The sequence below is a fragment of the Thrips palmi genome, unplaced genomic scaffold (genome assembly GCF_012932325.1).
Source record: "Thrips palmi isolate BJ-2018 unplaced genomic scaffold, TpBJ-2018v1 HiC_scaffold_18, whole genome shotgun sequence".
NCBI lineage: Eukaryota > Metazoa > Arthropoda > Insecta > Thysanoptera > Thripidae > Thrips > Thrips palmi.
In genome coordinates this window covers 5,433,594-5,461,512 of record NW_023144627.1, presented here as the reverse complement: position 1 = coordinate 5,461,512, position 27,919 = coordinate 5,433,594, and the positions used below count along the sequence as shown (strand labels likewise).

The window sequence follows — 27,919 nt, the reverse complement described above, 5'->3', positions numbered from 1 at the left end:
CTTCGAGTCCCATTTAGCGAGTCTGAAGCTCAAAACGCGTCCAGAGTTTTGGCCGCCTCCACCGGTCTTCTGGCCCACTGTGCTGAGATTGGCAACCCTTTCGACACTGCCACTAGTGTGGCAGCACTGCGCGCGCTTGGTTCATACGCCGCGGCCAACCACTGCACTGTCTCTTTTCGCCCGATCGAGTTTCGAGGCCGTCAAGGCACCAGAGGTGTCCTAGGAACAAAAGAGGCGTGCGGTCGGGATGGAAAAAAAGCACAACCGATGCGCGAAAAATTGGTAAAAATGAGGGAAAGAAAAATGAAAATCACGCGAGCGCCAGCTGGGATTCGAACGCACGCGCACGCGTGCTGCGCCTGCAGTGGAGGAGGGAGAGGGCCTCGCAGAGGACCGCCGAGATAATGGCACGATTAGTAGAATATTACCGCGATAGGAGCGGATCTCTGCTGCCGCCCTTTGCCACATGGTGGGTGTGTGTTTGTGTGTGTAGGTGTGTGTGTGGGTGTGTGTGTAGGTGTGTGTGTAGGTGTGTGTGTGTGTAGGTGTGTGCGTGTGTGAGTAGGTGTGTGTGTGTGTGTGTGTGTTCGTTTTTTTCGATGCGGTGTATAACAGCATCCAAGCCAGGTAACGTACCGGCCGGCCAAGCACTCGGGGGTCGGCCTCGGCCAAGGTAACCAAGGCCTCGCCCCAGCCTCGCCCCCTCGAACCCATCATTACGCGCTGCACACACACACACACACACACAGCCGCAGGGTCCGCCTCCTCCGCCACGGGGAGCACGGTAACACCGAGACATGCGATTTCTCCAGACCTTCCAGGTGACAAGAATCGGAGGCATTGCTTGACTTTTTTTCTCAAGAGAGGTCTGGAGAAATGAGATGGGCAACCGAAGTCTTGCCAATCGGCGAGCCGCAGTCTGGGTTGTTTTCCGCTGAGCGCTCGACAAAACGCAAGTCTCCGGCGTCTGCCGGGCCACGCCCGGCCCGCTCCGTGAGGCGCGCGCCGGAGGATTAGCATGCTCCCCCCACCACTTCTGCCAGTGCGGCCTGGGGAAAAGTCAAGTCTCCGCTCGGCCATCGTCAGCAGCTCGGTCGCCTTTCTTCTTGCCCGTTCTCGCTGTTCGGCGATCGGTCGATGTGGATTTTGCATACGCACTGTTGCCTATTCTCATACTCTCTCTGACTTATCTGCAACTGCTTTCTCGCCATTTGGCGGTTGGTCGCTCTCGTTTCTGCATTCGTACTTTTGCCGTTCTAGCGGCCGTGGCGGGGTTTTTAGCAAAGAAATGGGTCGAGATTGAAATGTACATTTATTGATGTAGTTAACACAGTAATTAATTTCATCAGTTAAAAAGAAAACTTGGCAGAAAGTTCTAATTGAAAAGTGTACTGTAGCTTAACTAAACACAAAGATTTTTCACATTTCGCTGAAATAGTTCATGCAGAATGTTGGTTGATATTGACATCTCTACACCACTTGTCTGAAATGAGGAAAATCAAAGATAAAATAAAATAAATGCATGTTATGTAAGTAATGATAACATGAGGGGAGAATCTACCTACATTTTGTTTAAATATTCCATAAAATAGTTGTTGTGATGAAGTGGACTGTGCACTGTGGACATGTCCTGATCAAAACAAAACAAAAGTTGTTTTCAGTGGCTGCTGCGGGAAACATGAAGTTATAAATGTGGTGATCCATAACTACATATTACTCCATTTCTTGATAAGTTGTCTGGAATGAGGACAATAAAAGAAAAACAATCAATAAATTAATCAATTAAATATGTTATGATTAAATAGAAGAGGAGAGTACTCACATTTTATAAAAATAGTCCATAAAAGAAGATGCAGTGATGAGTTGGACTCTATCGACAATGTTGAGATCAGAACAAAACAAAAATAGTCTTCAGTGACTGCTTCGGGCAACTCAAAACCAAAATGTGGTGTCCAGAATCATAAACGAGGGCCACATATTGCTCCATCTCCAAATTACTTGTCTGAAATGAGGAGATTAAAAGAAAAACAATCAGATAAGTCATAATTTAAATAAGATAGGGTGAAACAAGAGATGAGTCTACTTACATTTATCTAAAATTGTAAACAAAAGGAGATGTAATGAAGTTAGTGACTCCGTCAATAACTGGAAGTCCAGAACAGACATATTTTTATGTTCTTGAGCTGTTGCCGCCCACTTCAAACAACAAGTGGGGTTCTCAATTATAATCGAATTATCATTTTCATGCCGCCTCTTCAATGTAACCCTAGAATTTAGTAAAATAAATTAAAAACAAATCAAGACAACAGTATGAAGAGTTCTTCAAAAATAAGTGGAAAAGCGGATTACTTACATTGTAATTAAAGAGTAATGACATAAATTATGAGAAGCTCTGGATGGGCCGGCTTTAACCAAACTTAAGGCAGATATCAAACATAGCAGTTGTCAGCCAAGACTTTCTGGGGTGCTAGAACAAAAGAAATAAATTAGTATCGAAGAGAAGAGGTATTATCATACTAAAAATATAAGGTTTAGAAAATAGGGGGCAAAAGACCAGCTAGAGTGTGTTAATTTTTCAAGAAAACCCAATGACTTTGATAAGAGAAATACTTTGAGGGCAATTTTATTTGTTTGAAAGAAATTAGAATTTGTAGAAATAGAACAAACATAGCAACAACAGTCGATGAGGATTAAAAAGTACTGAAATAAATTGCTTTTGGACTTATGGCTGGAGAGGTTATGTTTCCTTTGGAGCAGATAACAACCATTCTTTCACTTCAAGCCAATCAGAAACTAAACCGAAAGCTTTAAATTACACAGTCTGTTTGCTACAAATTAAAATAACGAACACTTCACGGTAACATATAAATAATTGTTCATGAAACTAAAGAAAGGACCCGGCGAGAGTAGGCGACGAGACAGCCAACGCGGATAACGTTTGTCAATGTTTCCAATTTTAAAAATGTATTTTAAACAAATATTAAAACAAAATATAAATCAAATGCACATTACTTACCTTCTCATTCCTCCAAAACAACGATCTTAAATTGGTATTGAATACCGTGCTGGTCCGATCGTCCGACAAGAGATGCCACAGGCTAGGCCACCGTAAGGGAGCAGGAGGGGAGGGGGAGGGGGGGAGCCGACAGCCTACGGGGAACGGGAGGCGGAGGGGAGGGGGTAGTGAGCAGTGACGTAGCAGCCCGCCGGGCCCAGCCCAGCCGAGCCGCACCTGGGCGAACGCCATCCGGAGACTTGACTTTTCGCATGACCCCAGAATCCCAGCGCTCTCTTGACTTTCGATCTTGCGTTTCCGCAATGCTGTGTTGGAAGCTGCTAGTTGGCAAGTCTCGCTTGACAAAACGCAATGGCTCGGCAGATTCGCAAGATGTCGCTGGAGAAAATTGTCAAGTCTACACTTGCCCACAGAGAATCGCATGTCGCGATGTTACCGTGAGGATGTGGAGGGTGGAGCGGCACGCGCCGGCCCCACCTGCTGTCCGTCTCTCTCGCACCTGGGCCGGCCCGTCCACAGTGGGCCAGGAGACTGGAGGCGGCCAAAACCCCGGACACGTTTTGAGCTCCAGAGTCGCCAAATGGGACTCGAACCGAACGTGTGACCCCACCAATGGATTGCTCTCCGAACGAGGAATCCATTGGTGGGGGTCACACGTTCGGTTCGATTCCCATTTAGCGACTCTGGAGCTCAAAACGCGTCACGGCGCGCAGCGGGAGCGACGGAGAGGGACGCCAGACGGCGGCGGCGGGGCGTTTCGTTTCGGAGGCGTCGGCCGGTCTAGGACCCGCCAGGTGGCCAGTGGGGCGGCGTGGGGGCGGCCGAGGGGGCTCTGGAAGCACCCCGACACGGACCGCGTGGACCCGAACCAGATTACACGAGCCACCCGCAGTCTGATAGGCACAGCGCGGTCTGTCCGTCTGTCTGTCCGTCTGTCTGTCCGTCTGTCTGTCTGTCTGTCTGTCTGTCCGTCTGTCTATCTGCCTATCTGTCTGTCTGTCTGTCTGTCTGTCTGTCTGTCTGTCTGTCTGTCTGTCTGTCTGTCTGTCCGTCTGTCTATCTGCCTATCTGTCTGTCTGTCTGTCTGTCTGTCTGTCTGTCTGTCTGTCTGTCTGTCTGTCTGTCCGTCCGTCCGCCCGTCTGTCTGTCCCTTCGTCTGCCAGAGTCTGTGCGGGTGTGGTTCCAGGGTTCCAGACTGCCGCCAAGCTGCCGCAGCTGTCGCCAAGGGTCACCACAGCTGCCCGGGCGACCCGGGCACGAGCCGAAGGGATGGGGGCGGATACGCTGGTGGAGACATCCGAGTAAAGAAAGGAAAATGATAGGTTGTGACATTGACAAAGAAACGAGAAAGAGCGAGAGGGACAGAGGTCAAGGACCGTAAACGACAATGTCGAAATTTTCACAAATAACGTTACTGGAGAAAACTGCATTGTCGACCGCGACGGCGGTTGGGCTCCAGGGTGCACAGCTGATTCCGATAGTCGTCACCGTCGCTCTGTCTCTCTCGCACTCACGCGGCGTCCCGTGGAGGTGCGAGAGAGACAGAGCGACGAAAACGACTCTCGGAATGAGTCTGCTGCTGGCCGGTAGGGCACGAGGTGCGCCACCACCGCGAGGCTCTCGGCGAGGGTGGCCACGCCACGCCACGCCCTGCCTTCCAGTGCAGGCGGCGCGCGACCGGCGCGTGCGTCGACATGCTCTGGTGGCCGCCTTCGCCGCGGCAGCGCGGCACTCCTCCAGTTGTCCGCGTATCCGGTGGCACGGCGTGGCACGCCACTGTAAAGCATGGCATGACATGGCACGGCACTGTAGGGCTCGGCCACGGTCCGCGGGGCAATATGCCTCCCCAGCGACGCAGAAAAACAGCCCCGCGGCCACAATGGAGGGCAAAGCGGCGACGGGTGGCGCCTCACAGTGGGCCAGAAGACCGGTGGAGGCGGTCAAAATTCCGGACGCGTTTTGAGCTCCAGTCCAGGGTCGCTAACTGGGACTCGAACCGAACGTGTGACCCCACCAATGGATTGCTCTGATGAGCACAAATTTGACGTACCTTTGACACTTGAAAATGGTGAAATGAAGTCCAGTTGGCAGACCGCCGAGAAACCCCAGTAGCAGTCTGATCCCGAGGGTCGCTGTCTCTCTCGCACTCGTGGAGCGCCCAGTGTAGGTGCGAGGGAGACACAGCGACGGAGCGGTCCGGGTGCAGTCCGCTTGACACGGCTCGTTGGGGTCATTTTAACGGCTGGGCGACGCAGTGGTGCCGAACGGGATGCCACGCCACTGGGAAGAACCACGTGACCGCAGCGCCGCGCCGCCGCAGTTACTCGCTTGTTGTTCCCGGAGGACGTCGCGCTCGTCCCCAGCGCGTACCGCACGGCACACTGCGAGCTTGCATGGCGGAAGGGTGGAGGAACGCCCCCGCACAGTGGGCCAGAAGACCGGTGGAGGCGGACAAAACTCCAGACGCGTTTTGAGCTCCAGAGTCGCTAAATGGGACACGAAGCGAACGTGTGACCCTACCAATGGATTGCTCTCCGAACGAGGAATCCATTGGTGGCGTCACACGTTCGGTTCGAGTCCTGTTCAGCGACTCTGGAGCTCAAAAAACGCGTCTAGAGTTTTGTCCGCCTCCACCGGTCTTCTGGCCCACTGTGCGCATTGCGCAACAGAGTCCGACGGCTTACGGCCGATTCATCTCGCCATCCTCCTCTAATCTAGTTTGAAATGTGGCCAACGCCCCTGGTGTAACGTGAGAACGAGAGAGACGGACGCCGAGAGGAACAAAGAGAAACAAAAGAACGCACAAAAGACGGCAGGCGAGGCCCGCGCGCGTGGACAACCCGAGACAACGCGACTCAATCAAATCGGACGGGGCCCACCCGATGCCCTCGCCTTGACAAACGCCGTCCGTCGAATGCCCCAGCAACAACAACAGCAGGAACAACAACAACAGCAGGAACAACAACAGCAACAACAAAAACTAACAACAGCAACAACAAAAACTAACAACAGCAACAACAAAAACTAACAAACAAAAACTGACAACAGCAACAACAAAAACTAACAACAACAATATAAACAACAACAACAACAACAGCAACATCAAAAACTAACAACAACAATTTAAACAACAACAGAAACAACAAAAACGACAACAACAACGCAGAATTTATGCAAATTTGTATTTCCAAATTTTCAAAAAAATAAAACAAAAACGTATATTAAAACAACTTCATTTTTTTTTGTTTGAGTAAGTTACGTTGTTTACCGGTTGGAGACGCAATGGTGTGGCGCGCGGCAACGGTGCGGACGCGCGGAGAGGGTTAGTGCGTGCGTGTGGGTGGAAGGGGGAGGGGAAAGGGGGAAGGGGGAATGCGGGGGGGGGGCCAGGGGGAGAGGAGGGGGAGGGGGAGAGGAGGGGAAGGGAGGGGGGGGGAGGGAGAGGTCGCGTGCGGAAGAATGCCTACATTATGCGGGCGAGTTGCATCGTGGAATATGGACAAACGGACATCATCGAAGGCATTAACCCGAAGGGAAGGAGAGGGAGAGAGAGAGGGAGAGAGAGGGAGAGAGAGAGGGAGGGAGAGAGAGAGAGATAGAGAGGGCAAGAGTTGCGGAGGGTCAGTGCGCGGGCCGCGGTCGCATCTGCGACGACACGAGGGTCGTCATGGTGGACGGACGCATTATATTGTACACGGAAAAAAAGAATTTGTTGTGACAACGAAAATGTATGTTGATTTTGGGATAGCAAAAAAAAAGTTGTTAGACGTACTATAAATTTGTTGTGAGAACGAACACTTTGCTCTCACGACAAATTATTCGTCAGGAGTACAAACATTCATTTTTATTGTGTTTAGTACTCCTGACGATAAAGTTCGTTGTCAGAACGAAATGTTCGTTCTGACAACAAATTGGTAGTACGCCCAACAACTTTTTTTAGCTATCCCAAAATCAACATACATTTTCGTTGCCACAACAAATTCTTTTTTTACGTGTAATCAGAACAGCATGCTTCCTCCTACAGTCGAGTAAGCTCACTTCGTCCCAAAGAGGAGTTTCACGGTATCATCGAGACGCGTTTTGAGCTCCAGAGTCGCTAAATGGGACTCGAACCGAACGTGTGACCCCACCAATGGATTGCTCTCCGAACGAGGACTCCATTGGTGGGGTCACACGTTCGGTTCGAGTCCTGTTCAGCGACTCTGGAGCTCAAAACGCGTCTAGGGTTTCGGCCGCCTCCACCGGTCTTCTGGCCCACAGTAGACATGTGCGCCGCGCCGCCGCTGCGCCGCCGCCGACAAATTTTACCACGCCGCCGCCGCTGACCAAAAATTTGCGGCGCGCCGCCGCGCCGCCGCCGATGATTTTATCGGCGGCGGCGTCGGCGTCGCGACCTTAAATGCCCAAAATATTTGCATTTCCATCAGCAGCGAGCGCCCAGGGATAGGCAACCCGACGAGCACGTTCTCCGCCGCCAGAACAAATTCTTATTGGAGTGTTTAAATTGCTTAATTTTTACCTTTGTAACGAAAATAGTCCACCCTAAAGAACTAGTCCATCAAATTGTGTTTTATTTTCATGGGCATGTTTTTAAATTGAGAAAATAGACCAAATTTAAGTCAACCACGCCGCCCGCGCCGCCGCCGCCGCCGCCGATCAAGACATCGGCGCAGACGCCGGCGTCGCCGCCGCCGCCGGCTAAATTTCGGCCAAACGCCGCCGCCGATGAAAATGCGGTCGGCGCACATGTCTAGCCCACAGTGCACCAGTAGGACACGTCGAATTGAATTTGCTTCCGGCGGACGGCGTCCGCATGGTAACCATGGTCACCGCGCGGCCAAACGTGTTGTTACACATTTCAGGCTCAGCTGCCGGATGTCGACCCAAGCGCCAAGCAATGCACTGGACACCTGCCCACACCACTGTGTGCGTGAGACCGAGTGTGTGTGTGTGTGTGTGTGTGTGTGTGTGTGTGTGTGTGTGTGTGAGTGATTGCGCGTTCGCCGTCAAGGGCCTAACTGCCCCCAACAAGGCAGCCCACCAAGGTATGCGTCCGTGAGGCCACCTCTTCGGCATTGCAGGAGTGGGCCAGCTTACAACATAAGGGAGAGTGGGGTAATTCCGGACACGGGGTAATTCCGGACACTTCGATTTTCACTGGGTTTGAGTGAAGATAACTCAAAAGCCCGCCTAACAGAGGAAGATAATCAGTTTAAAAGGAGAATTCCAAATCGCCAAAGTAGGAGGTCAAACCGTTTGCCTGTGGTCGCTTCACGAAATTTGAGTACCATCAAAAATAGGCAAAAGCTGCATCTTTCCCTCGTATTTCCATGTACTTATCGTAGCTTACCGTCAAGTTCAGTCCCATGACTAAAATTTTATCATATTATATGGTCATTGGACTTTACTTTAGCGTTTCGGGAGTGCTCGTATGGCTCGCCGTTTTCTTACAGTTGAACATCAAAGGTTTTCACTACCTGTGGGGTAAATCCGGACAATAAGGGTTATTTTCTTCAATGTCCCGCATAATGTTAAGGTAGTGGGTTCAAAATTGTGGACATGCATCCCCACCGTTAAGAAGGATACAGAAAGAACGAAAAATAGCATTGCAGCTATGTTTAAGTGCTTTACTTTAGACTGTGTTGTCAATTTAGGGGTTTTGATAGAAATTATTCCTTATAATATGCTTTGAGTAATAATCAAACACTTCAGTTCGCAGCAAATGTCCTTGAACGCCTTCTAAAAGCATGCCTCACATCAAAACAAGCGAAAGTAAGCTCGAGTAGTGTCAAATTTTAAGGTCGTCCGGCATTGCCCCATAGGTCGTCCGGAATTACCCCAGCCTGGGGCAATTCCGGACACGTGCAGGGCTTTTGTGAGGCGCCTATATCTCCCTAACCGTTGCTGAGATTTGGCTTTCATGTATACCATTTTGAAGGTAAAGGTCCATACTTTACTCTCCTGTCATAACATTTAACCCAAGAAGCATATTCAAGCTCAAAGACCAAAAAGAAAAAAAGCGTCCGGAATTACCCCACTCTCCCTTACGTGCTTGAGACCGCCTGATACCATGTAATTTGACTTCTGTAGACTGTACTTTGGCGCCCTTTCGTCGTTTTCGACTGTGTTCAATGTTTGAGCTGCCGCAGGCAACTCTCCTTCAGTTTCATGGGGCGTTCGCAGGGCGTTCCACAGTGGGCCAGAAGACCGGTGGAGGCAGCCAAAATTCTATACGCATCTTGAGCTCCAGAGTCGCTAAATGAGACTCGAACTGAGCGTGTGACCCCACCAATGGATTGCTCGTTCGAAGAGCAGTCCATTGATGGAGTCACACGTTCGGTTCGAGTCCCATTTAGCGACTCTGGAGCTCAAAACGCGTCTAGAGTTTTGGCTGCCTCCACCGGTCTTCAGGCGCACTGTGCGTTCGCCAAAGCTGACTCCCGTGAAAGCCTCTGGCACGCAGAGTGGCGACGCGTCGGAAATTTAACCAATGACGCGACGAGTGGCAATGATTTCAACGTGACGTCACTCGGCGTGTGAGAGACTTGTCGCTCTGGTAACGCGAGCGCGGGGTATCGCCGCTCTATCTCTCTCGCACCCACGGCGCGCTCCGTACAGGTGCGAGAGAGACAGACGCTACCGGCCAATTGATACCCGCGTTGCTCCACACCACACAGTGGACCAAGACCGGCGGAGGCGGACAAAACTTTTGACGCGTTTTGAGCTATGCAGAGGCGCTAAATGGGACTCGAACCGAACGTGTGACCCCACCATTGAATTGCTCTCCGAACGAGGCATCCCTTGGTGGGGTCACACGTTCGGTTCGACTCCCATCTGGCGACTCTGGAGCTCTAAACGCGTCTCGAGTTTTGGCCGCCTCCACCGGTCATCTGGCCCACTGTGCGCCACCCGGAGATCTCATTCATGAAGTAACCCGTCCTCGCGGCGTTCAGTACCCAGTGTGCGAGAAGGATGGAACGCCCGGCCGAACGCCTTGGCGACCGACGGCGCGTCGTCGGGGTCCTCGGATGCCTGGCGTTCCTGGGATGACAACCGGCACACTGTCGCTCTGTCTCTCTCGCACCTGTACGGAACGCGCCGTGAGTGCGAGAGAGACAGAGCGACCCGGCGGGGCACGCGGCAAAGCAAGAAAGGCGGCAACTTCGGCTACGTGTTTATTTCGTTTTTTTCACGGCACAAAATAATCTGTATCGACTCGTCTGTACACAGCAGCAGCATCACCAACTTAAGACTAAATTTTTTTATTGCTTATTTTCTGAGGGGGAGGGCGTCAAAACTCGTACTGCGAGACGAACAGGTAGAGCTTGGCGACGTTGAGGCCGGCGAAGTAGTTGCCGCTGAACACCTCCATGACGAGGCGCAGCTCCACGTCCTGGGGCCCCGACAGTGGACGCACCAGCGACACCTTGGCCTCGTTTTCGCGGTCCTGGGTGCCGAAGCATCGCGTCGAGTGTTCACGACCACAGTGGGCCAGAAGACCGGTGGGGGCGGCCAAAACCCCGGACGCGTTTTGAGCTCCAGAGTCGCTAAATGGGACTCGAACCGAACGTGTGACCCCACCAAAGGATTGCTCTCCGAACGAGGAATCCATTGGTGGGGTCACACGTTCGGTTCACTGTTAGAAAAAATCTGAAAATTCAGACCACTTTTGTCAGACTTGGTGGTCTGAATCTATTTTTCAGACTTGTTTCAGACTGCTTGTCTGAAAATTTAGCCTTCCTGTATGAAAATTGCGACCTGATCGTCTCAGAACTTGAATTCAGACCAGCGCAGTCTGAAAATTGAGATGATTAAGTCTGAAAATTCAGACCAACCCAAGATTTCGTTTGTCCGCTAGATGGCGCGCATGTTGTGGAACATACCTACTTCTGTTTTAAAGGCTTCTAATGTGAAAATATATTAGTTGAAAAGTTCCAAATTGACAAGACTTCATCGGCCATATGAGAACCATTTTCTGCTGCAAGATTTATCTCCGTAATATGGGTGGGAGTTGAACAATCCACATTTTAATTTACCTCTCGCGGGTGGCTCCGTGTCGCCATTTCCTTGGGTGCCACAGGCCGGCCTCCCGAAAGGCAGGGAAAAGTTCAGAGGATCTTCTCTCCCTCAACACAATTTTTACTCTATGTTGTCCTCTCTGGAAGTTCACACACACCTGAGATTCTTCCTGTCATATTTATCATGTCACGAACCTTTCAGTTAACAATTTCCATACAGGACTGAATTTTCAGACCACCAAACTCTTAAATGCAAGACTCTCCAGTTCTGAATTTTCAGACCATCTAAACGGTCTCAATTTTCAGACCTCTCAAGTCTGTTAATAACTTCTGACCAATTTAGTCTGAATTTTCAGACTTTTTTTTAACAGTGTTCGAGTCCCATTTAGCGACTCTGGAGCTCAAATCGCGTTTAGAGTTGTGGCCGCCTGCACCGATCTTCTGGCCCACTGTGCACTTGCAAAAAGAGAGGCGAAAAATTGAACCGCCGGCGGCGGGGATCGAACCTGCGTGAGTCGGAAGTCGTTGCGCGTGGCCTGCGGGATGCCGGCGGGGGCGCGCGCGCCGTCCAGCTCGAGCGTGAAGGTGGTGTGCGCGTCCACTGTGGGGGAGCCGCGCATGAAGAACAGGTCCAGCACGCCGCTCGTGGGGATCGTCATGTTGGACACGAGCGACATGAAGTTGGACGTGATGAGCAGCGGCTGCCGCCGGCACTCCGTGTCGTCCGGCGGGCAGACGCGCGCCGCGCGCCGGCACCGGCTGCGGAGGGACAGAGCAGTCGCGGGTTCAACTCCCAGCCAGCGCCACCAAATATTCAATTTTTTATGTTTGGAAGCTGATGCTTTTCGAGGGTGGAACAGCTTCCCACATTCATTGTACAAAATTTGACTACATCCCACATTCAGGCAACATGTGTGCCAGAAACGCCAGAAATCTTGCACATCCTTGCACATTCACACAATCATTGTACACAAAATTTTACGGTGGGTCACCCCTCGATGCTTTCTTTCTACCGCAAACAAGTGCTGTCACAAGAAGCTCAGATCTTATGCCTGATGAGCAGCCGGGCTTGGCGCAACCCTTTCGACATCGGTGCATAGAATCGATGCACCAATTGAGTGATCATCTGACAAACAACGTATCTTCTTATGGAATCCCACTGTAGATACACTGTTATGTACGAATGCCACGTCGTGGGAGTTTTCACTGGACCGAAAAGTGTTACACGTGGAGACTTCAACGCACACGTCCGTACCGTCCGTAACGCTCCAACACCACCGCATCATTTAAGTTTTTAAAATAACCGATAAGTGTGAAGAATTTGTGTGCGTTTTTTCTAGTGGGCCAGAAGACAGGTGGAGGCAGTCAAAATCCAGGACGTGCTTTGCGCTCGAACTGAGGGTGTGACCCCACCAACGGATTCCTCGTTCGGAGAGCAATCCATTGGTGGGGTCACACGTTCGGTTCTAGTCCCATATGGCGACTCTGGAGCTCGAAACTCGTCCGGGGTTTCGACCGCCTCCGCCGGTCTTCTGGCCAACTGTACTCACTTCTTCTGCGCCAGGTCCTGCTTGTAGCCGTCGGGGCAGCGCACCGAGTTGCAGCGGAACGAGCCCTGCATGTTGAGGCACACTTCTCCGGGTGCGCGGCACTCCCTGCCGGTGGCACACTCGTCGATGTCTGCGGAGGACAGGCAAGACAGTCAGAATGTATTGTCGCGAAGAAATCCTACGACGCACCCGTGTGGAAAGGGTTGCCAACCTCAGCCTAGGCAACATCCTCGGCTCGACAAGTTGCCTTGCACGCAGGGTGAGATTGGCAACCCTTTCGACAAGGGTGCGTCGCACAGTGGGCCAGAAGACCGGTGGAGGTGGCCAAAACCCTGGACGCGTTTTGAGCTCCAGAGCCGCTAAATGGGAGTCGAACCGAACGTGTGACCCCACCAATGGATTGCTCTCCGGACGAGGGTTTTGGCCACTTCCACTGTCCCAGATGCACTTCCCTTACCCGAGCAACTCCTGCCGTCCCTGCCGAGGCGGTAGCCGGGCGGGCAGCTGCACTTGTAGTGCCCCGGCGTGTTGTGGCATTCCCAGCCGCAGATGCGCCTGTCCTTGTTCACCGTGCACTCGTCGATGTCAACGCAGGTCCTGGAAAACAAATTAAATTTTCAATACAAATTTAGAAATGAATTTCCAGGCGCTGGGATGAACTCAAATCGTGGCCGATAGCCAAGCTAGGCAGGCTCCTGTCTGCAACCCTTCCGACACTGTTGTGAATTGGGAATTTTGGCAGCCACTGGTTTGCCTCACCTGTTGTCAGTGTGCAGGTAGAAGCCACGGTTGCAGGAACACCGGAACGCGCCCCAGACGTTGATACACTGCTGGTCGCACAGGCCGGGCGTCTCAGCGCACTCGTCCACGTCTGGCGCGAACAACAACAATGACGTCATCACTGTCGCTAAATCGAAGTTGAGGTCGATGGAACGTGGAAACTAGCTCACCGTCGCAGTTTTTGCCGCGGCCCTGCTTGAAGCCCGGCTTGCAGTTGCACCGGTAGGAGCCGATGGTGTTCTCGCAGGTCGCCAGGTCCGAGCAGGCCTGCAGAAAAGACACCAGTTTAAGTTCAACTTCCGGTCCACCCGGTGCGCAGTGGGCCAGAAGACCGGCGCCGGCGGCCAAAACTCTAGACGCGTTTCGAGCCCCAGAGTCGCTAAACAAGACTCGAATCGAACGTGTGACCCCACCAATAGATTCGTCGTTCGGTTCGAGTCCTGTTCAGCGACTGTGGAGCTCAAAAAGCGTCCGGGCTTTTGGCCGCCTGCATCGGTCTTCTGGCCCACTGCGCGGCGGCGGGGATTCGAACCCGCGACCTTACCTGTCGGGGGAACCGCGCGCATTCGTCGACGTCCACGCAGTCGTTGTTGGCGTCCAGGGCGTGGCCGGCCGGGCACTGGCACTGGTAGTTGCCCACCCTGTTCTGGCACGTCTGCCCCGGCTTGCAGGAGTGCGTCCCCAGGGCGCACTCGTCCTCGTCTGCAGGCAGAGATCAGCTCGCTTGACTAATGCCGAGAGTCGTTTTCGTCGCGCTCTCTCTCTCTCTCTCTCTCTCTCTCTCGCTCTCGTACGGGACGCCCCTTGAGTGCGAGAGAGGCAGAGCGACGGAGGCAACGTTCGGAATCAGTGGGTAGAGTCACGCACGGAGCGCCTGGCGGGTAGGCCACCCATTCGACGTGCTGTGAGATGGGTGGCCTGCTTCAAGGCGCTCTGTGCCGCCATGGAGCGCCTGGTAGGTAGGCAACCCATCCAGCATAACGTGCTTGGGGGTTGCCCGCCTGAACGGCGTTCCCTGTGCCGCTAGGGTTGCCACCCATCCTGCTCCACCTGGTGTGGATTGCCTGTCTGAACGGCGATCCCTGTGACGCTAGGGTTGCCACATAGGTAGTCGGCAACCCTTCCGACACAGATGCATCGTGTGGATCTTTGTCCACTTCCGTGACCACACTGTTAGGAACCCACCGACGCAGCGGTCGCCTTCCGGTGTGGGGACGAAGCCGGGCCTGCACTGGATGCGGTACTCGCACAGGTAGGAGCCGGGGGTGTTGATACACTGCTTGGCACGGCCGCAGGGGCTGCCGATGCTGCACTCGTCCACGTCTGCAACGCCAGAAATGCAAGTGAGGACACTGTACAAAGTTCATAAACTTGAAGCATGCTTCTCATTTAGGGTTATGCCAGTGTCGTAGGTGCATTCGAACTGTGCCATGCCCATTCGCGGTCAGTGTTACTGTAAGTACATTGGCGCACATGCTGAGTGGACAGTCATCCACTTCAGATTAGACTTTCGATTCTCTCGCCGGGGATAGTTGACGAGGAAGTAATTCGCCCGGACTGGGGTCTTGGTCGTAATGAGGGCTTGGTGATGACTGGGGCCTCGGTGACGGTGACAACGGAGACCTCGGCAACGACGTTGTCGGTGGGGAGCTCGTCGACGGGGAGCTCCGTGGCGGAGCACAGTGTGCCATACGACCGGCGCTGGCGGCCAAAGCTCTACACACGTTTTCAGTTCTAGAGTCGCTAGATAGGACTCAAACCGAACGTGTGACCCCACCAATGGACTGCTCTCCGAACGAGGAATCCATTGGTGGGGTCACACGTTCGGCTCGAGTCCCATGTAACGACTCTGGAGCTCAAAACGCGTCTAGAGTTCTGGCCGCCTCCGCCGGTCTTCTGGCCCACTGTGGTTCTTACCGATGCACTCGCCGGTGCCGGGCGCCACGCTGAAGCCGGGGTCGCACTCGACGCGGCGGCACTCGCCGGACGCGTGCAGCACCTGGCCGTCGTCGCAGTGCTTGCGCTCGCAGCGGAACGAGCCCTGCGTGTTGCGGCACGCCCAGGTGGGGCCCGACTCGCGGCAGTTGTCCGTGCCCATCTCGCACTCGTTGTCGTCTGCGGACGGCCGGCGGGGCGCAGCGTGGAGCGTGGCGCGCAGCAAGGAGCGGAGCGCATGCAAAAGGCACGGTTACAGCGAGAAAAAGTTGGGTTAGGGGTCGGTCCGTGGCGAGGCTAGGTTAGAGTGTGGTGGTAGGGAGCGGTGTGGTTGGGTTAGAGTGTGGTGTTAGGGTGGTGAGGTTGGGGTGGTGAGGTTAGGGTGGTGAGGTTAGGGTGGTGAGGTTAGGTGATGTCAAGGTGGTGAGGTTAGGGTGGCGGGTGAGGGTGGTGAGGTTAGTGTGGCGAGGTTGGTGGTGAGGTAAGGGTGGAGAGGTTAGGGTAAATTGGTTGCGTGGTGTGGTTAGCCTGAAAAGTTGAAGTTAAAGCGCAGCCAACCATTGTAAGGAAAACGATAGACGCATGCTCGAAGGCAAGTGTCAAACCAGTGCTGCCAAATAAATAGTCCGAAAATTCCCACTTTGCACCAGTGTCGATAGGGTTGCCAACCGTAGCCTTTGAACAAGACCACATCTTGATACAGTAGCGAAACCAAGATATTGTACAGTAGGCAACCCTTTGGACACTGGTGCAAAGTGGGAATGTTTGCCTTTGGCAGCACTGGGTCAAACGGTCGGTGGCTGACCTTCGCAGACGCCGGTGGCGGCGTTGAGCGTGTATCCGGTGCCGCAGCCCGAGTGGCGGATGCACTGGTAGGAGCCGATGGTGTTGTCGCAGCGCTGGGTGGCCGCGCAGGCGTCTGTCTTCAGCTGGCACTCGTTGATGTCTGAGGGGCAGAGACACACCCTGCAATGCAAGTCGACGCACAGTGGGCCAGAAGACCAGTGCGGTCAAAATCCCGGACGCGTTTTGAGCTCCTGAGTCGGTAGGCTAAATAGGACTCAATCCGAACGTGTGACCCCACCAATAGATTGCTCTACGAAAGAGGAATCCATTGGTGGGGTCACACGTTCGGTTCGAGTCCTGTTTAGTGACTCTGGAGCTCAAAACGCGTCTAGAATTTAGTCCACCTCCACCGGTCTTCTGGCCCACTGTGCGACACAGTCCCTGAGAGTTTGGCGCCGTGACACTAAGGGACACCCACCGACGCACGCCTGCGTGACAGGGTCCCTCCTGTAGCCCTCCCGGCACTCGCATCGGTAGCTGCCCACAGTGTTCTGGCAGCGCTGGTTCGAGTCGCAAGGGTTCCTCACGCACTCGTCGTCGTCTGCAAAAACAAAACGCAATTCAAATTAAAATTTAAGAGACAAACTACCGGACTGCAGGAGCCTTCCACGACGGGTTGGCTACTTGAGGGGTGGTTTGAGCTCCAGAGTCGCTAACTGTGACTTGAACGGAGCGTGGATTCCTCGTTTGGAGAGCAATCCATTGGTGGGGTCACACGTTCGGTTCAAGTCCTATTCAGCGACTCTGGATTTCAAAACGCGTCGGGGAATTTGACCGCCCCCACCGGTCTTCTGGCCCACTGTGCGACCTACCGACACACTTCCTGTTGTGGAAGGAATAGGTGTAGCCCGGCTGGCACCGCGTGGTCGCGGGGGCGGTGGGGGCGGTGGGGCGGCGAGGGGGGCGGCGGGGGGCGAGGCGGTGTCCTTCTTGAGACAGCGGTAGCCGCCGGGTTCGTTGATGCACATTTCCGTCACGTTGTTGCAAATGTGCAGCTTGGTGTCGGTGCACTCATCCACGTCTACAAAAACACACAAGAAAGGCTAAAATCAAAATTTGTTCAAACAAGTAGGTTAACATTAGCTTAGGCAGGAAAGCAAAATGCCAAAACGACTGTAAACGAAGAATTACTGAGAGAGAGAGAGAGAGAGAGAGAGAGAGAGAGAGAGAGAGAGAGAGAGAGAGAGAGAGAGAGAGAGAGAGAGAGAGACAGAGAGAGAGACAGAGAGAGAGAGGAGGGGGAGCGCAGGACACTCATGCAATGCAAAGCGTGTTCCCAGCAGTAGCTGTGGCGGAAAGCCCTAACCATGGCAAAGGCAAATCGCATGCACTCAGATCGAAATCGTGCGCATCACCCTTCCCCCCCTAGCGAACCCCACTCCGCCTTGCCACACAGAAAAGGCGAGACCATTTTGGACGTCATGCCATGCATACACACGACTGCACTAGCAACAGGAGCGCGCGCTTCGATTCAAGGCGTCAAAACAGACACAGAGACACGCGCATGTGGACACACACACACACACACACGAAATCATAGAGCCTTCTACACTCCTTTCCTCCTTCCCTCCCCTCTCCTAACCCTTCCCCTTACCCTTCTCCTCCCCTCCCCAAACACACACACACACACACACACACACACACACACACACACACACACGCACACACACACGCACAAAACCATAGAGCCTTCCACACTCCTTTCCCCCTTCCAGCCCTTCCCCTCCCCCTCCCCTCCCCCTCCCCTCCCCTCCCCCTCCCCCGCCCCGCTCATGCCCGAGTACCCAGACATCGTCGCGCCGTCTCGCTGAAGCGGAATCCCGCCGGACATGTGACGGGCGGCGCCGCCAAAGGCCTGTTTGCTCTCGCTGCTGTCGACGTTGTTGTTGCTGCTGGCGGTGGCGGCCGCCGCGTCGTCGTCGTCGTCGTGGTGGTGGACGTGGTGCTGGGCCTGCTCGGCGCGACGCAGCGGAAAGTGCCCGGGGCGTTGACGCAGACGTCCGCGCCGGGGCAGGGCGGCGGCACCCGCAGGCACTCGTCCACGTCTGCCAAGCGAGCAGCGGTCAGCCGCGGTGCCGCACAGTGTGCCAGAAGACCGGCGCAGGCGGTCGAAATCCCGGACGCGTTTTGAGCTCCAGAGTCGCTGAATGGGACTCGAACCGAGCGTGTGACCCCACCAATGGATTGCTCTCCGAACGAGGAATCCATTGGTGGGGTCACACGCTCGGTTCGAGCCCTGCTTAGCGACTCTGGAGCTCAAAACGTCTGGGATTTCGGCCGCCTCCATGAGTGCGAGAGAGCGCTTACCCTCGCAGCCGCCCAGCGGCCGGCGGACGTAGCCGCTGGGGCAGGGCGGCGCGTCCTCGCACAGGAAGGCGCCGTCCGTGTTGTGGCAGCGCTGCGTGGCCAGCAGGCACGAGTGCAGGCCCTCGGCACACTCGTCGATGTCCTCGCAGGCCGGGCCCTGCCGGCCGTCCTGCTTGCTGTCCTGCTTGCTGCCCTGCCGCGCCACCACGCGGAAGCCCGGCCGGCACGCCGGCGAGCACTGGAAGGCGCCCTCCTCGTTGACGCACTGCTCGCTGGGGCTGCACGTGTGCGTGCCGGCGGCGCACTCGTCCACGTCTGGGAGCAGGCCGGCCAGGTTAGAGTCACCGGGGTCGTTAGAGAGTTCGGGGTAGTTAGAGAGTTAGAGAGTCACCGAGGTAGCACACAAAACCCAAGGATGGTAAAATTTCCACAATCGAGGGCGGTATTCGTTTTACCGCCTTTGAAAGTGAGGTATTCATTTTACCGCCCATTGAAGGCGGTAAATTACCGCCTTCCACAGTTTTATCGCCTTGAATGTTCCGTTTGGAGGGAAATTTAAGGCGGTACAGCGGTGAAAGGTGGTAATTTTACCGCCTTCAATGAGCGGTAATTTTTGTACCACACTTGCAAGGCGGTAAAACGAATACCGCCTTCGTAAGACCATGTGTACCACCTTTCGATTTTGGGTGAGTTAGAGAGTCATGGAAAGCAGTTAGAGAGTAAGAGAGTCACAGAGTCAGTTTAGAGAGTTCGAGGGTGTAGAGTTGTGAGTAAGCAAGTTGTAGTGAAAGGGTTAGAGAGTGGTAGGATAGTGTGTTAGAGAGGAGTGGGGTGATTAGCTTGGGGGCTTGTGAATGGGCGGTATGTTAGGGTGGCGACTTGAGTGGTATGCAAGACTTGTTGCGTTCACTAACTTAAACTAGGGAGGGCGAGAGCAAGAGAGTAGTATAGTAAGTTAGCGAAGGCGAGGGTGAGTTTCAGAGTGGTCTACACTTCAGAGTTAGAAAGGTTGTGGGTTAGTTACAGAGTGGGTATAGGGATGTAGAGGGTGTGGGTGTATTAGAACGCGTGGTAAAGGGGTTTAGGGGGGCGAGGAAAAGTTGCTACACGGAGTTAGAGGGGTCGAGGGCATTGTAGGGCAGGAGAGCCCCAGACGAAGTACTCACCGACACACATGCGGTGCTGCCTGCTGAACTGGTACCCCTGCGCGCAGCCTGTCGCAGGCGGCCGGGTCGCAGCCACTTCCGGTGCTTCCGGTGCGGCCGGTGCGGCCGTGGAGACCGCGAACCGGGGCTGGCACCGGTACCGGCCCACCTCGTTGACGCAGTCCTCGCCTCGCTGGCAGCGGTGCGTCCCCTCCAGGCACTCGTTCACGTCTGGAGAGGAAGCAGTGGAGGCGGTCGAAAATCCCGCAGGCGTTTTGAGCTCCAGAGTCGCTAAACAGAACTTGAACCGAACGTGTGACCCCACCAATGGATTGCTCTCCGAACGAGGAATCCATTGGTGGGGTCACACTGTAAAAAATTCCGTACTTTTGTACGGAAATGGTACAGAAAAATATAGTACGGAGGTACGGAGAAAAGTACGGAACGTTCCGTACTTGCTCCATATGAACCCATGTAAATGGGTACGGAAAAAAGGTACGGAACGTTCCGTAGTTGGCAAGTACGGACGGTCCAGGCAAATTATTGACCTGACATGTTCCGTACTTTTTCCGTACTTTTTTCTGACAGTGCACACGATCGGTTCGAGTCCCATGGAACCCGTGGAATGAGACCGAAAATTCCTACGATGCACGAGTGTCGAAAAGGGTTGCCGATCTCAGCCTGCTTCCAAGGCAAGCAAGGATGGCAACTTAGACTCTGGTGCATCGTGGGAATTTTCAGCGACTCGTGTGGCAGCACTGGAAAGCAGCGTGGTGAACTCAGCTCACCGTCGCAGAGTCCAGCACTGGCTCCGACCCTGAATCCGCTGGGGCAGACCCCGGGGGGCTTCTTTGGCGAGGTGCTGGAGGTCGCTGGTTCGCGTCCCGGTGACGGCGCCCTCTGGCCGTCCGTCAGCGGGCTGCCCGGCGCGCACAGGTAGCCGCCCAGGGTGTTCAAGCAGCGCTGCTGGCCGGGGCACAGCACCGCGCCGCGCTCCTCGCACTCGTCGACGTCTGCGGCTCGACAAGCACACCGTCAGGGCGGACGCCGTGCACACCGTCACACAGTGCGCCAGAAGACCGGTGGAGGCGGCCAAAACTCTAGACGCGTTTTGAGCTCCAGAGTCGCTAAGCAGGACTCGAACCGAACGTCTGACCCCACCAATGGATTCCTCGTGCGGAGAGCAATCCATTGGTGGGGTCACACGTTCGGTTCGAGTCCCATTTAGCGACTCTGGAGCTCAAAACGCGCGTCCGGGATTTTGACCGCCTCCGTGAAGGCTGAGGGAGACTCACCTTGGCACGTCCGGGACTCCGGCTCCAGGCGGTAGCCCTGCTCGCAGCGAGGGTCGCAGTCGTACGCGCCCTGGATGTTGCGGCACACCTCCCTGTCCGGCTCGCAGTTGTGGATGTCCTCCAGGCACTCGTCCACGTCTGTACCAACCGCCACCAAGACCATCACCGCCACCACGACAACACTTTACCATCACCACCGGAATCACCAAGACACCACAACAGTCACTAATACCAAATCTACCAGTCACCGAAACCAAATCCACCAGCAACCACCAGCAACCTCCACCTCACGGCCGTGGGCCTACTCACCCTTGCAGCCGCTGCGGTGCGTGGGGTCCTTCTTGTAGCCGGCCGGGCAGCTTCCCCTGCCGCGCGTCCGCTCCAGACACGAGTAGCCGCCCTGGGTGTTGACGCAGAAGTGCGAGTCCTCGTCGCAGTCGTTGCCGCCGTCCTCGCACTCGTCCTTGTCTGAGGGAAAAATCACACCCCATGGGGTGAGTTTCGAACCGTCGACCTCGGGCGCCGGCAGCGGCCGCACAGTGGGTCAGAAGACTGGCGCCGGCGGTCGGAACTCTCGACGCGTTTTGAGCTCCAGAGTCGCTAAATGGTTCTCGAACCGAACGTGTGACCCCACCAATGGATTGCTCTCCGAACGAGGAATCCATTGGTGATGTCACACGTTCGGTTCTAGCCCCGTTTAGCGACTGGAGCTCAAAACGCGTCCGGGGTTTTGGCCGCCTCCACCGGCCTTCTGGCCCACTGTGCCGCTCGGCTACCTGCGCATCGGCGCGACACGTCGTCCCAGACGTAGCCCGGCGGGCAGGCGCCCTGGGGGATGCCGTCGCAGAGGTAGGAGCCCACGGTGTTGAAGCAGTCCTCGGGGCGCCGGCACTCCGCCAGCCCCAGCAGGCACTCGTCCACGTCGTCGCACACGCCCGCCTGCGCGTTGTACTCGTAGCCCGTGGGGCAGCTCTTGGAGGCGCCGCTGATCAGCGAGCCCAGCGGCAGCGCGTTGTCCAGCGGGGAGGAGTCTGCAACAAGCGGAGCAGCTCACAGTGGGCTACAAGACCGGAGGAGGCGGCCAAAACTCTAGACGCGTTTTGAGCTCCAGAGTCGCTAAATGGGACTCGAACCGAACGTGTGACCCCACCAACGGATTGCTCTCCGAACGAGGAATCCATTGGTGGTGCCACACGTTCGGTTCGAGTCCTGTTTAGCGACTCTGGAGCTCAAAACGTGTCTAGGATTTTGGCCGCCTCCGCCGGTCTTCTGGCCCACTGTGCAGCTGTGTCGGCTGTCTCTCCCGCCAAACCATGGGATGCTGCGGTCCAGCCTATCAAGTTCAAGTGCTCACCGAACGCGGGCAGGACGACGGCGCCGTCCTTGCCCACACACGTGTAGCCGCCGGGGTCGTTCCTGCAGGTGGAGCGCTGGCACAGGTGGGCGCCCGTCTTGCACTCGTCGATGTCTGCAAACGCAGCCCCGTCAGCTCGCCCACAGTGGGCCAGAAGACCGGTGGAGCCGGCCAAAACTCTAGACGCGTTTTGCGCTTCAGAGTCGCTAAATAGGACTCGAACCGAACGTGCGATCCTAACAATGGACTGCACTCCAAACGAAGAATCCATTGGTGGGGTCACACGTTCGGTTCGAGTCCCATTTAGCGACTCTGGAGCTCAAAACGCGTCCAGAGCTTTGGCCGCCAAACAAGATGCAGACTGTAGGCGGACGTACCTAGGCACGTCTTGTGGTCGGGCTGCAGCTCGTAGCCCGGCCGGCACGAGCACTCCACGGCCAGCCCCGTGTCGCGGCAAATGTGCATGCAGGGGTTGTTGGTGGCGCACCTGCAACACGGCAGTCAGTCCTGCAGGCTGTCGCTGTCGCACTCGCGGGGCAGGGCAGTGGGCCACACGTAGAGATGTGCGAACAGCCGAGTTCGAATTTGAACGAACATGAACACTTCCAACTTCCAAAGCCTTCGAACGATCCGAACTGAACAATTTCAAAATTTTCTCGAACGAACCGAACGAACAAGGTTTTTGTTCAGATTCGATCGAACACAAACATTAAAGAAATACTGAACTAGTTTGACAAGTATTGAGTAGTTATAAAATAGATACAAATCACAACTGAATAAATCAATCATTCAAGAAACCGCAGCAAGCTCAAGTTTAATTCCGATGGGGATGGGGGCACACAATGGTTGGTTGCGTAAACTGTTGCTATTATTATTGACTTTTTAAATCTGAGGGATAAGATACTGCATTCCAGACATGCATTTATAGTAAAGAATGAAATATTTACTCAGCATGACACTTCAGTTCAGGCATATGCTCAGTCCATACCTGCTGGATGGAGAGGTTAACTTTGTTTGACTTAGAGCATTGAAGCTTGTTCACAAAAAGATAAACAAAGTGACGTGAAAGGAAAGGTCAAACTAACCTTCCTCCCAACCGAATTCCATACTCATAAAACATACCAAACCATATACAGTAAAGAAACACGAAAGTTAAACTATTAAAGGATAACCAAGTCAAAACAAGGAGCCATATTGTATTTGTTTTCGAGGTGACCGTTCCAGTTGAGAGACGAGAGCGCACCACCCCTACCCCTCCGCCTTCTATTCGTTCCGCTACCATCATGTGATGTGAAGCACCCACTACCCACCTAGTGTAAACAACCCCAAAGCAGACATCAAAAAGACCAGTGGAGAGGACCAATCATGTTTAAAAACAAAGTTATTGTTTGGTGTAGTTGGGTTACCTGTTGTCTTTTATTTACTGAGTTAAATGCAAAGAATCCAAAAACGACACCTGTCGCGTGTTCAGGCATGAACATAATCTGTTCATTTTTTCGAACAGTTCGGGGTCGAACACCGCGAGTTCGGGTTCGAGCGAACCGAACAGTCCCGCTGTTCGTTCGAGTTCGCTCGAATGCGAACATGATCGCACATCTCTAGCCACACGGCTGGTGGAGGCGGTCAAAACGCCAGGCGTTTTGAGCTCCAGAGTCGCTGAACAGGCCTCGAACCGGGCGTGTGACCCCACCAATGGATTGCTCTCCGAACGAGGAATTCATTGGCTGGGTCACACGTTCGGTTCGAGTCCCATTCAGCGACTCTGGAGCTCAAAACGCGTCTGGAGTTTCGGCCGCCTCCACCGGTCTTCTGGCCCACTGTGCGGCACATGCATCGTTTCCTCACCCGTCCGACTCTCCCTTGAGGACGCAGGACTTGCCGTCGTGCATGAGCGCGAATCCTGGATGGCACTCGCAGCGGAAGGACCCCGGCGTGGGCACGCAGACGTGCGCGCACAGCTCCCTGCTCAGCACGTCGCACAGGGTCTGGTTGAGGGCGCCGGCGGCTGCGGACGCTGCGGACAGATAATCAAAGAACCGTGGGCAGTGTTGCCACGTAAGATGGGGAAAAATTCCCAGGGTGTACCAGTCTCGAAAGGGTTGGGGTTGGACAACATCTTGGCTTCGCTGTCGAGAAGTTACCAGCAACATGTTGACATTGGCAACCCTTTCGACATTCACTGGTAAAACTAAGGCGTACTATTACGCCCTTCTTCAAGCGTACAAGAGTCCATGCGCTCCTTTCTTCCTATCTAAATGCATGGGGGAATTGCCTTGAAGCGTAGTTTTACCAGTGTCGACTTGTCGTCGTTTTGTCCCAGTCATGTGGCAGCACTGACCCTGAGGCCTGCTGGCCGGTGACGGACCCACCAACTCGAGGAATCGCCGCTGGTGTGTATACGTTCCCTTAGGGAGTTGCTACAGCCGGGTAAAAATAGGCCGTTCTTGACCAGGGCAACACCCGCGGCACGGTGCAACATCTGTCCGTTTAGTCTGGACCGGCTGCCCAGTTACCAAGTTGGGTTCAAGTCGAGAATGCACGGCAAAAACGGTTCCTGGTTTTCCCAGGTAGCCCATGGTAAAGATACAGGTGATTTCTAGTGAGTTCCAGGAAAAGCCGCAGGAAGCGTTTTTGCCCTGTGCACACTTAAAACATTACGAAGTATTTTGAGCACACATAATATAAACTAATTCACTTCGTTTTACGAAGAAATAGTTCGGTTATTACTATTTTCTTTGTACGCTTATGTATTTTCAACATACTTTGTTATAACAAGCTGCTTTTCTTAGTGAGGCCCAAAATAGTTTGTAAAAACTAAAGCGTAGTTGTACGCTTCATTCAAGCGTACAACTAAGCTTCAAGGCAATTCCCCCATGCATTTAGATAGGAAGAAAGGCGAGCGCATGAACTCTTGTACGCTTGAAGAAGGGCGTACTGGTTGTACGCTTCACGAAGGGCGTAATAGTACGCCTTAGTCTTACCAGTGTGTGATTGGTTCTAAATCGGGGCACTTACGGACGAGTTCGTTGGGTTGGCTGGTGGGGCTGGGCCGGGCCGGCCCCGCAGACTCCGAACAGCACTCGTGGTACGCCTCGTCCCAAGGCAGTCCGAAGGAGAACCTCTTCAGCCGGCAGTTTTCGCCCAGAGACCCGGAAATCATGCCCAGTTTGCATGCCTCGCAGCAGTCCTGGGCCAAAAAAAAACGCCGGTTCAATCTTTCAAGTGGCTGGCACTTGCATTTCACTGGTGTCCCTCGGTGTCTGGGAGTGAGGAGGCAACTAGGTATGTTCAAATGAAGGTGCAAGGGTACCATCTGCTTAAAACTCCCACGATACACTATTGTTGAAAGGGTTGCCAACCTCTTTCTTCCCCTTACACAATATCTGGTCTTTGCCTTGTAGGCGGGCTGAGGCTGGCAACCCTTTCGACAGTGGTGCATCGTGGGTCGGCAAGGTGGACTCCTACCTTGTACGCCTCCCCGAACTCGGTGGTGTTGACGGTGCAGCGCTTGTCCTCCAGGGCCGCGTTGGTACCCCTGCGACACTGGGTGTTGCTGCGAGCAGAGCGGAGGAGAGTGACCGTTCGTATTTTTGAGACAAAACTCACCCCTATTCTCAGGCCTTTATTGTACACCCCCCAACAATTAATTTATTTTCAAAACTAAAACTCTGTCTGTCGCCTCTCTGTCTATCTGCCTGTCTCTCTGTCTATCCCGAGGGGGTAACAGCTTCCCACATTCATTGTACAAAATTTGACCATATTCCACATTCAGGTGGCAAAAACGCCTGTAAGTAGGAAACGCCAGAAATCTTGCACATTCTTACACAATCACACAATCATTGTACACAAAATTTTTCAATGGGTCACCCCTTGGTCTATCCGTTCTTTCGTCTGTCTCTCTGTCTGCATGTCTGTCTGTCTATCTATCTCTCAACCCCTTTCAAACACTCTAAATGTTCTACAGTGAAGAGTCTCCATATTATGGTGAAAATGTTCCATATTATGGTGGTGCAGCTGACCTCGTAACATACCATTGAGAATTCACTGTACCTTATAGATATTTTGACGAATTTTGTTGGTGTTATGGAGAAAATCCCCACCATAATATGTTGGTGTAGCCTTTCACCGTAAGACATATTTTACAGTGAACTCACCGGTTGTCCCTTCGGCAGCAGATGTCCGCCGAGGCGATGCAGACGGCCAGGTTCTCGCCGGACACACTGGCCACAGGTGCGGGGAAGTCGGAGCAGGACGTGTAGGACCTCTGCCTGGCCCAGTCGCTGCCGAGCGAGCAGCACCGCGACAACACGGCCTCCAGGTCGCCGCCGTGCCCATCGGCCAGCACGAGGTCTGCCAAGTTCCACGGTCAAGGCCCGCGTCGTACAGTGGGCCAGAAGCCCGGCGCCGGCGGCCAAAACTCAAGACGCGTTTTGAGCTCCAGAGTCGCTAAACAGTACTCGAACCGAACGTGTGACCCCCCAATGGATTGCTCTCCGAACGAGGAATCCATCGGTGGGGTCACACATTCGGTTCGAGTCCCATTTAGCGACTCTGGAGCTCAAAACGCGTCCGGGGTTTTGACCGCCTCCACCGGTCTTCTTGGCCCACTGTGCGTCGTGAGTGGCGCACTCACCGCGGGACACGGCACAGAGCAGCAGCAAGACGCCGAGAGCGTACATCTCCAGCGCTCGGACGAGCACACACACTTCCGCGGGGGCTCGACGGCGTCCACTGACTGATCCGAGAGATTTCCGAACGCGCAACGCGCGGGGATGGTGCTCCCTGCTCCCCCCTCCGCCGGCCGGGGCGGCGTCCCAAGTTGAGCCCGCCGCCGACGCATTCGGCCAGTGTGTTGGAGCGAGGCGGCGCGGCGCGGTCCGGGACGCAGCCCGCGTGGGGTTTGTTTACAAGACGGCAGCCGGACTGCCCCAGCCAGCCCCAGCCAGCCGCCGGCCGGCGGGGCGTTGCACAGTGGGCCAGGCGGACAAATTTCTAGACGCGTTTCGAGCTCCAGAGTCGCTAAACAGGACTCGAACCGAACGTGTGACCCCACCAATGGATTGCTCTCCGAACGAGGAATCCATTGGTGGGGTCACACGTTTGGTTCGAGTCCTGCTTAGCGACTCTGGAGCTCAAAACGCGTCCAGAGTTTGGGCCGCCTGCACCGGTCTTCTGGCCCACTGTGCGTCGGTGTGAGTCTGCGTGCGTGGCGTGCCTCGGCACAGTCGGCCCTCTGTCCGCCACCCCAACAGCGCCACGTGCGACGGCTGCCCTTGACCAGTTGCTAATCGCAAACCGCCGAAGGGCACCCCGAAATTTCGTCACCGAAAACGGTGTGCCAGGACACGGTTCTTCTTATCTCCCCCATCGGGACCTTGACCACGTGTGCGGTGGAGCAGCGGGCATAATGCGGCATTCAAACAGGGACCGCGTTCGAACCGGCTGTCTGTCCGCCTCGCTCGCCAGCAGACTGATTTCGAGAGTCGTCTTCGTCGCTCGGCCTCTCTCGCACGCATGGAGCGTCCCGTGTGGGTGCGAGGGAGACAGAGCGACGGAAACGACTCTCGGAATCAGTCTGCTGGGGAGCAGAGACAGACACGTGCCCCGCGACTGCAACGCAGGGCGACCAACCTCAACGCCGCAGCACGTGGCGCGCCATGGCGGTCCTGTCAT

At 54.6% G+C, this 27,919-nt stretch overlaps 1 protein-coding gene and 1 long non-coding RNA gene across 2 annotated transcripts; both read right to left on the bottom strand.

Annotated features, from left to right (window-relative positions):
• Positions 1-1,295: 1,295 nt before the first annotated feature.
• On the bottom strand, positions 1,296-3,161 carry LOC117645211. The gene is made up of 6 exons (XR_004587710.1): positions 3,017-3,161; positions 2,354-2,467; positions 2,088-2,266; positions 1,823-2,002; positions 1,566-1,737; positions 1,296-1,483 (listed from the first exon to the last, which is right to left on the bottom strand). It is a non-coding gene; the product is annotated as an uncharacterized LOC117645211 (long non-coding RNA).
• A 7,017-nt stretch (positions 3,162-10,178) lies between these two features.
• On the bottom strand, positions 10,179-27,015 carry LOC117645110 (fibrillin-1-like). Its single transcript, XM_034385027.1, is given in 27 exon segments — positions 10,179-10,463; positions 11,541-11,793; positions 12,585-12,714; positions 13,042-13,181; positions 13,344-13,455; positions 13,535-13,631; positions 13,909-14,066; positions 14,550-14,687; positions 15,282-15,479; positions 16,105-16,245; positions 16,564-16,686; positions 16,958-17,008; positions 17,011-17,166; positions 17,930-18,190; positions 18,453-18,767; positions 19,619-19,828; positions 20,386-20,610; positions 20,893-21,030; positions 21,202-21,360; positions 21,669-21,923; positions 22,247-22,360; positions 22,624-22,733; positions 24,092-24,260; positions 25,262-25,433; positions 25,712-25,799; positions 26,401-26,596; positions 26,880-27,015. Coding segments are annotated over 27 exon segments (4,311 nt in total). The 5' UTR covers positions 26,926-27,015; the 3' UTR covers positions 10,179-10,307.
• Between the last annotated feature and the right edge of the window lie 904 nt (positions 27,016-27,919).